Source organism: Xenopus laevis, chromosome 2L (assembly GCF_017654675.1).
Source record: "Xenopus laevis strain J_2021 chromosome 2L, Xenopus_laevis_v10.1, whole genome shotgun sequence".
NCBI lineage: Eukaryota > Metazoa > Chordata > Amphibia > Anura > Pipidae > Xenopus > Xenopus laevis.
This window is the reverse complement of record NC_054373.1, coordinates 54,281,301-54,291,187: the sequence shown is the minus strand read 5'-3', so window position 1 is coordinate 54,291,187 and position 9,887 is coordinate 54,281,301. Positions and strand designations below refer to the sequence as shown.

At 36.8% G+C, this 9,887-nt stretch overlaps 1 protein-coding gene across 1 annotated transcript; it reads right to left on the bottom strand.

Annotated features, from left to right (window-relative positions):
* Positions 1-5,590: 5,590 nt before the first annotated feature.
* On the bottom strand, positions 5,591-7,090 carry kcna10.L (potassium channel, voltage gated shaker related subfamily A, member 10 L homeolog). Its single transcript, XM_018245472.2, has one exon. The coding sequence runs from the start codon at positions 7,088-7,090 to the stop codon at positions 5,591-5,593; it is 1,500 nt and encodes a 499-aa protein (XP_018100961.1).
* Between the last annotated feature and the right edge of the window lie 2,797 nt (positions 7,091-9,887).

Sequence of the window (9,887 nt, the reverse complement as noted above, 5' to 3'; positions counted from 1 at the left end):
TCTGGCTGTTCAGTGCAGAGAAAAGAGGGACTTTCCAGTACAAACGAGGGACCTCAGGTTGAGCTGTCAAAAGAGGGACTGTCCCTCTGAAAAAGGGACAGTTGGGAGGTATGTGTGCACATGATCAGTCCCAAGTCTCTGGCTAAAGCTATTATGTAGTAGTTAAACTATAGGTAAGCACATTATTAAGAGACTACTACAAGCTAATTGGTGCAAGATTACAGCTAGGAAGAGACATTGGAGTCTAACTATCATATACAAAACTTATAACTGACTCTGAGAGTCAGGCAAAGCAGCCAGACAAGCACAGTAACTTCTGGTACATTTAATAGAAGATGGCAGGTGGGTGTGGCCTGTCCCATTATTGCTCTCAGTTTAGACAGGAAGAGGAACAGGAGTGAGTCATAAGATAATGGCAAAACAGCAGGAATGCCCTTAACCAAAATGGCCGCACAAGCAGGTTACTACAATAAGAATAGCCATATCACCTAAAATGATCATATTTATGTTTTGCATACTTTTATTTTCTACAATCATAAGTACAGCATTATATTTCTCAGCCGTTTGTAAAAACTTCCATTTATGAACCTGTAGTGTTTAACAGCAGCTCTTTTAGGAAAGGTTTGTTCATGTTTATTACTATGCAGCAGAGGGGACATTAGAGGGCACACTCTATAGCAGGTCAGATACTTTGCCATGTGGAGCAGAGCTGGCCACTTCTCATCTTGTTTGTATATGGCAATAAGCTTTGTTCTTATTGGTTCAGGAATGTGACTGACAGTGTTGCTTCACAGAATGGTTATTTTATCTGTTTTGTGAAACAAAACTGTCATTTTGTGGAAAGAATGAATCCTGTGCTATAAAATCTTGCTTTCTGTCACAGATATCTATTTTGTCATTCAAATCTAGCTTGACAAGCACTAGTTAGTTACACTATTATATATTATGTCCAACTTTGCTTTTACATAATTCATTCTGTAAGTAACTTTGCACATAAGTGTGTCCGTTACATGGAGGTTATACATTTGTGAGACAGATTGCTTGTTAAACTGTACAGAATGGTGTTTGTGATATAATGACATCCTTTTGTGCACTAACCAGATTTTGTTTTCATTCTTTAATAGAAATAGGTCTTTTGTATATTTTTTTTCTCTGTGTATGGTCACAAATTCTTATATAACATGAGAGACATTCATTGTGTGTATTAGGGATAGTTTTGTATACAGAATGTATTTGGGACAAACGGCACCCCATAATAATCAGGGCATTAATTATGGTTCATATACGGTGTTTCTTAGAATTGCATAACAGTCACTAATCCTAACATGAGTATTAATCCAGTAAAGTGCAAGCATTTGCGTCTGAAAATAGCTGAATACAATGAAATTAATATGGAGCCAGGGCAGGGCATCACAGCTATTAGAGATAAATTTAGTCTTACGCAGAACTCTCTCACAAGTTCCAAATATACACCTGGCACCTGTTGATAATATGTTTCACAAAAGCTCTATTGCCACAATAGCTCTCTACTCAGTATATGGGACACTCAAATGATAAATAGTGTAGACTAGAGTATCTCCATTTATGTCTCCAACCCAGAATAAAGCAACCTGCTCCTCTCTCATCCAGCTTTTGGCTGATACGTGTGCAATCTTTTTTAAATGCAGTACTTGACCATATTGTACATTCTGCCTAAATGAAAATCAGTGATCTTTGTTTTTAAATAAGTATCACAGATGCTGTATGTAAGGATTGAGTCCTGGTACTGCTAGCATGATATTGACTCTATTACTATGTAATTTGGGGCACAGAATATGCATTTGGTTTATAAACATGGGCCACAAAGTGCACCAATACATTATATATTTTTAGTAGCTACCAGAAAACTCAGCTTGGAAAGATTTCTTTACTGTTTTGTGTGCAGTAATGCAGAAAGTATCCCATTATATTGCAGCTATATAGGACTAAATATGACTCTGTGAGTGGGTGTGGTTAAGGGAGTGGTCAAAAAGTGGACATGGTCTGGAAAAACATTTGCACCCGAAGTGTGTCCCTGGATTTTAGTAGCCTTACTAAAGAGTGTTTATCAGATTATATGAATATGCACTTTATATTCAGCTACACATATGGGTTACCATTCACATCAGCTCAAACATTTCTCAAAAAGTTTCCGCACATCTACAGAAATCAGCCTTTACGGATACCACACAATTGGTTTTGGATGCTTAACTTTATCACACAACAAACTATTTGTTGAAGTATTGTTTCGACAGACCTCTGTCTGTAATATACAGTACCTGCTTTCTAGTAAACCAAAATATCAAAAAGAGTCATTTTCTTAAAGGAGTTGTTCAACTTTCAACTAACTTTTAGTATGATGTAGAGAGTTCTATTCTGAGACAATTTGCAATTGGTTTTCATTTTTTATCATTTGTGGTTTTCGAGTTATTGAGCCTGTTATTCCGCAGCTCTCCAGTCTGCAATTTCAGCAATCTGGTTACTAGGATCCAAATTACCCTAGCAACCTGGAGAGAGACTAGAAACTCCAAAAAAGAACAGCACTCACAGGGCTTGATTAAAGTGTAACGTTTTTTTTTTTACACTTTAATCAAGCCCTGTGAGTGCGGTTCTTTTTTGAAGTTTTGCATTACACATTTAACCAGCATCCAGGCAGTGACTACCCTTGGATTTTCGAGTGCACCAGCATGTAGTTGGATATATATATATATATATATATATATATATATATATATATATATATATATATATATATATATATATATATATATATATAATATAATATATATTCAGAGCCGCCATCAGGGGGGCACAGGGCTACAAGTGTATGGGACTGAAGGGGGGCCTGGCAGTGCTGAACTTTTTGAAAGAGCTGGGCCCCCTTGACAGTGCCAAAGCCGTGCCGCCTCTGTCCAAAGTCCAGAACAGCTGAAATATGATAGTCCCAAAAAAGCCGAACAGCTGAAGTCCTGAAACTTTGAAAAGACCCAAAGCCACGAGAGGAGGCAAAGTTGAAGATTAATTTTTTTTAATCCCCTGGCCACCAATGTATTATTTTAATATTCTATAGGCCCCTGCCACCAATGTTTTTTTTTAATTATATTCTCTGGGGCCCCAATTTTTTTTTTAACTTGTAAGGCGGGCTCTGGCACCAATGTTTTTTTTCTACTTAAAGGGGGCCCTGGTCACCAATTATTTTTTTTAACTTGTAGGGGGGCCCTGACCACCAATTTTTTGAAAAAAAACTTTTATAGGGGGCCCTGGCACCACAGTTTTTTTCCAGGGGTCCCTGATCAACAATAGCTTTTTATAACTTGTATGTAGGGGGGTTACCTTTATTGTGCTGATGTCTGTGTGGTCTTTTTACTGTGGTGTGGGGCCCCAAAAATTGTTGTATGGGGCCCCGTGATTTATAATGGCGGCTATATATATATATATATATATATATATATATATATATATATATATATATACACTTAATTCTTAACTAGGACCATTAGTAGTTACAGAGACTGGACTTAAGGAAGAAAGGGGCATTAGTAGGGGCTAGTGATAGGCGAATCTGTGCAATCTGTGAAATATTAGCAAAACGCATTGAAGTCAAAGGGAATCAAATTATTTTTATGCAAGCAACAATTTTTATACACTCAACTATTTGGTCCAAATGCATTAAAGTCAATGGCGTCCGAATAATTTTGACGCACGACAATTTTTATGTTGCGGCAGATTTTTTGCTGGTAAATTGTCACCGCAGTTTCGCAAATTAATTTGATTGTGTCTGCCAAATTTATTCGCCCATCACTAGCAGGGGCCATTATTAGTTAAAGAGACTGGACTTAAAGAAGAAAGGGACAGAACTATTGGGTGGAGGGTAATTCTGAGTGAGGTATGGGGAGACTAGACAGTGGAAAGGTGCAGGGGTTTAACCTAAAAAAGACTGTGGGGGACGCCCCATCTGGTATTTGCCTATGCTGCCATTACCTGCATGATTACCTGGTGATTTGTTATATAAAATAACAAAAATAATTGGTTCACCACCCCAAAACTTGTCAGCTTCCAGTTAGCCTATGTCACATTTTCACAAATCTGGCCATGAAAATTGGCCACCAAGCTATACCCAAAACAACAACATTTCCTTTTGAATCATCTTTGTAACATTATAATACTTTATTTATATATATTTATACATATTCTGTAACATGGTACAATAAAGACCAATGTATTACAGGCTGTCAACACTATGGGGTATATTCATCAAAGAGTGAAGTTAAGTTCCGCCACTAGAGTGAAATTCCGCCACTTTCCATTCATTTCTATGGGATTTTTAAAGGCGTATTTATCAAAGGGTGAACTTCACTTTCACCCATTGATAAATATGCCTTTCAAAATCCCATAGAAATTAATTGTGAGCTGCAGAATTTCACTCTAGTGGCGGAACTTCACTCTTGGATAAATTTACCCCTATACATCTAAACACACAGATACATAAAAAGACGAGGAAGCGATAAATCTGAGCTTGAAGTATGCAATAGAACAGGCTAATAAAAGGTTTGTACTGTATGCAGAGTAACTAAAAGTCTGCACTCTGTCTAAAGGGCCACTATGAGAAATGCTTTGGGATGTAGGGGGGCAGCTTATGATGAGTATTCAGGACCTTTATTTGTTTATTACTCGTAAAGGCTCTTAGGTTCATGAGGTCCAAACCCCTACCTGTATTCTCCCTTGATAACTATCCTGTAGTGATGGGCGAATAAATTAATCTGGCACGAATTTGAAGTGAATTTCGACGTTTCGCGTCAAAATTTTTTGGGTGCGCGTCTGAAAAGTCGATTGCATCAAAATCGGTGCTCGTCAGCACTATTTGGACGCCCATTGACTTTAACGCCAGTGTCAGCTTGGACGCGGGCGTCAATTTCAGATTTTCAAGATTTTTCGTGAAAATGTCAGATTTTCATGATTTTTCGTGAAAATGTCAGATTATGTCACGATTTTTTCATGAAACTTTCCAATTTTACGATTCGCAAGAAATTCGCCCATCACTACTATCCTGGCTATACTGAACATTTCTGAGATAAATGCACTGAACCACTTAACACTTTTTCTCTTTTTCTTTCCATCTCTCACTGGCAGGAAATGGTGGGGAAGACAGGGTGATTTTTTTTTATAAAAAATACTTTTGGTAAATTGTTGCTACATACTGGCAAAATATATTTTTAGCAACATAGATATAAAAGCCTTCTCTAGTGATATTTTGAAATTAATTGACCATATACTGTAATTTAAATGCTTCCCATACTGTTACAGATGTTTGCATCTTTTATTCTCTGAGAGGTAGAACAGTTTTGTTTTGCTTTACATTGTTCCACATAGTGTTTGTCAACATTCCACTCTCCTGGATTTTGTTTGGCTTTGCATACTTCTTTGTCTTCGTAATATTTTGCTTCTGTAACTGTCAGTGCTTTACATAAGACAAGTTCATACTTAGGAAAATACTTATTTTTTTGGATAAAAAAATATTTCAGCAGTTAAAAATCAACAATTTTCGGCATATGTGCCAGCCATCTTTTTTTTTTCAGGTTTTGCCATTTTTGTCAGAAATACAAGAGCCATTGTTTTTCTTTAGAGAGGAGGAACTCCCTGCACGTATTAGATGGCCTAAGCTGATTTTTTCCACTTCCACTGGTAAACTATGTCTTTCTTCATTCTCAGTTTCCCTGTGATAGAAGTAATTGAAGTTGGATACTATCACAGGCACTGGGAGTGCAATAGTCAAGACACCTGCAATAGCACACAGCGTACCAACCACCTTCCCTGACAAAGTAATAGGACACATATCACCATAGCCAACAGTTGTCATTGTCACCACAGCCCACCAGAATCCATCTGGGATACTTAAAAATTGGGACTGAGGTTCGTCGACCTCTGCAAAGTACACAGCGCTAGAGAACAGAATTACACCAATGAAAAGGAAAAATATCAACAAGCCCAGTTCTCTCATGCTGGCTTTCAGAGTTTGTCCTAGAATCTGAAGCCCTTTTGAATGCCGCGATAGCTTAAAAATTCTGAACACCCTGACGAGTCGAACAATTCTCAAAATTGCTAAGGACATGTTTTGCTGGCCGACGGGTTCTGTTTGCTTGAATAGTTCCGTTACTAATGTCACAAAATATGGAATGATAGACACAATATCAATAATATTCATGATGTTCTTAAAGAATGTGGAAGTACTTGGGCAGACGACAAACCTGACAGCCAATTCAAAGGAAAACCATACTATGCATGTAGTCTCTACCATGAAAAACGGATCAGTAAATGTGCTCGAATAGGTTGTGCTTTCAGAGTCGTTTCCAGTTGCCCTATAAAAGTAGAGATCTCTTTCTTCTCTGAACTCTGGCAATGTTTCCATGCAGAAGATAAGGATGGATATGATAATAACCAAAACAGAGACAAGTGCCATTCCTCTTGCAGCAGTTGAGCTTTCAGGATACTCAAAGAGCAGCCAAAATTGTTTGTGATAGTCATTCTTTGGTAAGGGAATCTCTGGGTCTTTTAAAAAACCTTCATCATCTCTAAATTGTTCCATAGCTTCATTACCAAGCTCATAAAAAATGATTTCATCTGCAAAGACATCTATAGGTACATTAGCTGGGCGCCTCATTTTCCCTCCAGACTGATAGTAATATAAAATCCCATCAAAACTTGGCCGGTTTCTATCAAAAAAATATTCATTCCTCATGGAATCAAAGTAATGAATTCTTTTCTTTGGATCCCCAAGTAGAGTGTCTGGGAACTCACTGAGAGTTTTAAGATACGTTTCAAACCTAAGACCTGCGATATTTATAAAGACTCTCTGGTCTCCATCTTCCATGCTCATTTTATCCATGAATAAGCTATCATGTGATTTGTTGCTAAACCTGAAATGTTCAGTTTCATCATTTGGGTTCTCATTTCCTGGCACCTTCCAGTTCAAATTTTGGTTTCTATGGCTTGAAATAGCTGATTTTGTAACTGAGATGTCTTTGTGGAGATCAGCATCCTCTGTGTGTTCAAAAACTTTGTCCAGTGCATCCATTTTTTAATTTCAGGAACCAGTTTAGAAAGGAAACATTTCTGAGATGTAGTGAACGCCCCCTTTCTGAAACAGAAAGATATGATAAATAAGCTACAGTATGTAGAGCAGTTTTAGAACAAAAATGGCAATAAACCAGCCCTTAGTAAAAACTATTGGCTTTATAGATGATTTAGTGTCAGATAATAAGGTGCATATTAAAGAAGTTCCTCCTAGCTACCATTTGTAGAATATAACTAAGAAAATAAAATTTTCCTTAAAACGCTACCTTAAAAATATATATGAAATTAATGTTTAAGTTACTTACCAGTTAGCTTGGAGGTCTAGTTATATCATATGATATAGCTGTGCTTCATCTTTCTCATCATCATCCATTGTGAGTATGCAAGGATAGTGTAGTAACTGTTATAATATATTAAAACAGATTTTATTAGAATTGTTTTTGCACTTTTACATAGGGAAAACATAGTACAGGAATGAGACATTTTATCCAGCATGCGTTGGACCTGGGGTTTTCTGGATAACAGATCTTTCCATAATTTGGATTTTAATACCTTAAGCCTACTAGAAAATCATTTAAACATTAAGGGGCAGATTTACTAAGCTCGACTGAATTTTCGAAGTTAAAAAAGTTCGAATTTTGAAGTAATTTTTTGGATACTTCGACCATCGAATAGGATACTACGACTTCGAATATTCGACCATTCGATAATCGAAGTACTGTCTCTTTAAAAAAATTTCGACTTCATACTTCGCCAACTTAAAGCTACTGAAGTGCAATGTTAGCCTATGGGGACCTGCCAGAGCAATGTTGTAAGTTTTTGGGTATCGAAGGAAAATCGTTCAATTCGTACGATCAGAGTACGATCGTACTACGATTGGAATACGATCGTACGATGAATAAAATCCTCTGACTTAGAATGTCGGAGGATTCTATTCGATGGTCGAATTTCGAAGTATTTTCCACTTCAAAATTCGACCCTTGATAAATCTGCACGTAAATGTTTAAAAAATGTTTAAATGTTAAAAACAGCACCGTGCTTTCTCTTTATTTCCCATGTGCAAAGTTACAAATTTTGTGAGGAAAAAAGTCTAATTGTAGAGGGTTATCTATTATCAAAGTCCGAATTTATCTCAATATTTTCTAAAAAAAAACTCAGACCAAATCCGCACAGGTTTTTTCAGCTTATTTATTAATACACTTTCCCGAAACTTTTGTTTGCAGGAAAATATATAAAAAAATCTTGAAAAATAAGAGTTTTATGAATTTTTCAGAATTTCCACCCGTTTTTTTGAATTTTTGCCTGAAAACCCGAAAACTTTGGGTTATTGCATGAAACCCAGCGCAGATCATAAATCTTTGGGACTTCTCCCATTGACTTATGATATATGAAACGTCGGCAGGTCTGAGATGGCGGATTTTCGGATTCTGACTTTTTCCATCCTCGGAATACGGGTTTTTGGCATTCAGAGTTTAGCAAATAACCCCCATAGTGTATGAGTTAATCAATAAAGTGACAGGAAAGTTATCTAGTTTTTAGATTAAAATAATTTAAAAACTGCCTTTTGAAATGAAAGATAGCAATTACTAAATGATGATTTATTGACTTGGACATCAATCAATCTTTATATCAATCTTTTTATAATTCCTGAAATCATAACTGAGTATAGTCTAATCTGCAGAGCCTTTACAATCTAAGAAGCATATTTATATCATGCTGGTTAACACATACATGCATTTTTTTGAAGGCATAGGCACAAATTATGAATGGTATGGGATCTGTTATCCAGAAATCACTGAATTATGGTTCACATAGACTCCATTTTAATAGAATAATTCAAAATGTTTTCTATGTAATAATAAAATAGTACCTTGTACTTGATCCCAACTAAGATATAATGGGCAAAAAACGTACCCAAAGACAATTGCGAACGTTAGTGACCATGTTTGCTTCGCAAAGTGTTTTTTGCAACAAAATATTTAACGAAACTCCAGAGCAGGTGTTAATGCTAAACCTTTGCTTAGCGATAATGTGCAATGTAATATTTGCCAGAGAATGATTTTACATTAAGAAAAAAAGTAAAGAAACATTCACAAAAATGCCATTTTAAATAACGCTTGTGAATTTTAATTTTGTTCCCTGTTGGGTTTAACTAATGTTTAAATAATTTTTAGTAGACTCTGGATAAGAGGTGCCCTCTTTTCTCTATTCTTGTGTGCAGTTCCATATACAGAGAGAGCAACAGCCAAAAAATCCACAATATTTCCCCCAAATATGTACTTGTGTTAGCAGCAGCCAAAAACCATCATATTGTCCCCAAATATGTATCTATGCCAGCAGCTGCCAAGAGGGGGGTGGGGAGTTCTAAGAACAGGTGGTTTATAAAATTGAAAAACTATTAAAGACCAAGCAAACAAGGGTTTAAAAAAAAAAAGGAAAAATAATTCCCTTAAAAGTGCGCCCCCCAATGATTGCACCCTAGGCGGGTGCCTACTCTGCCTACCCATAGTTCCGGCCCTGGGGGGCTGCAAAAAGCCATTTTTTTAAACTGTAAATTCGGCTTTACTAGTGCGTGAGTGCGCAATTGCACTATCCGCACTAGTGTTGCTGCAGAAAGCAGGCAGGGGGTGCGGCATTACAGGAGCTGCCTCAGGCGACTCTTTCCTAAGAAACTGCGCTGAATGTAGATTCCAAGGGGGTCGTTTTTTGAAGCTGTGATATAGAGGATTATATACAGTAACTGTCCAATAGCATCTGAATGTCAATGTTAGTTACATATATAGTATATATGGAGGTTT

Excerpts from the sequence above, each read along its gene's own strand:
- kcna10.L (XM_018245472.2), bottom strand. The coding sequence starts at position 7,090 with ATGGATGCACTGGACAAAGTTTTTGAACACACAGAGGATGCTGATCTC.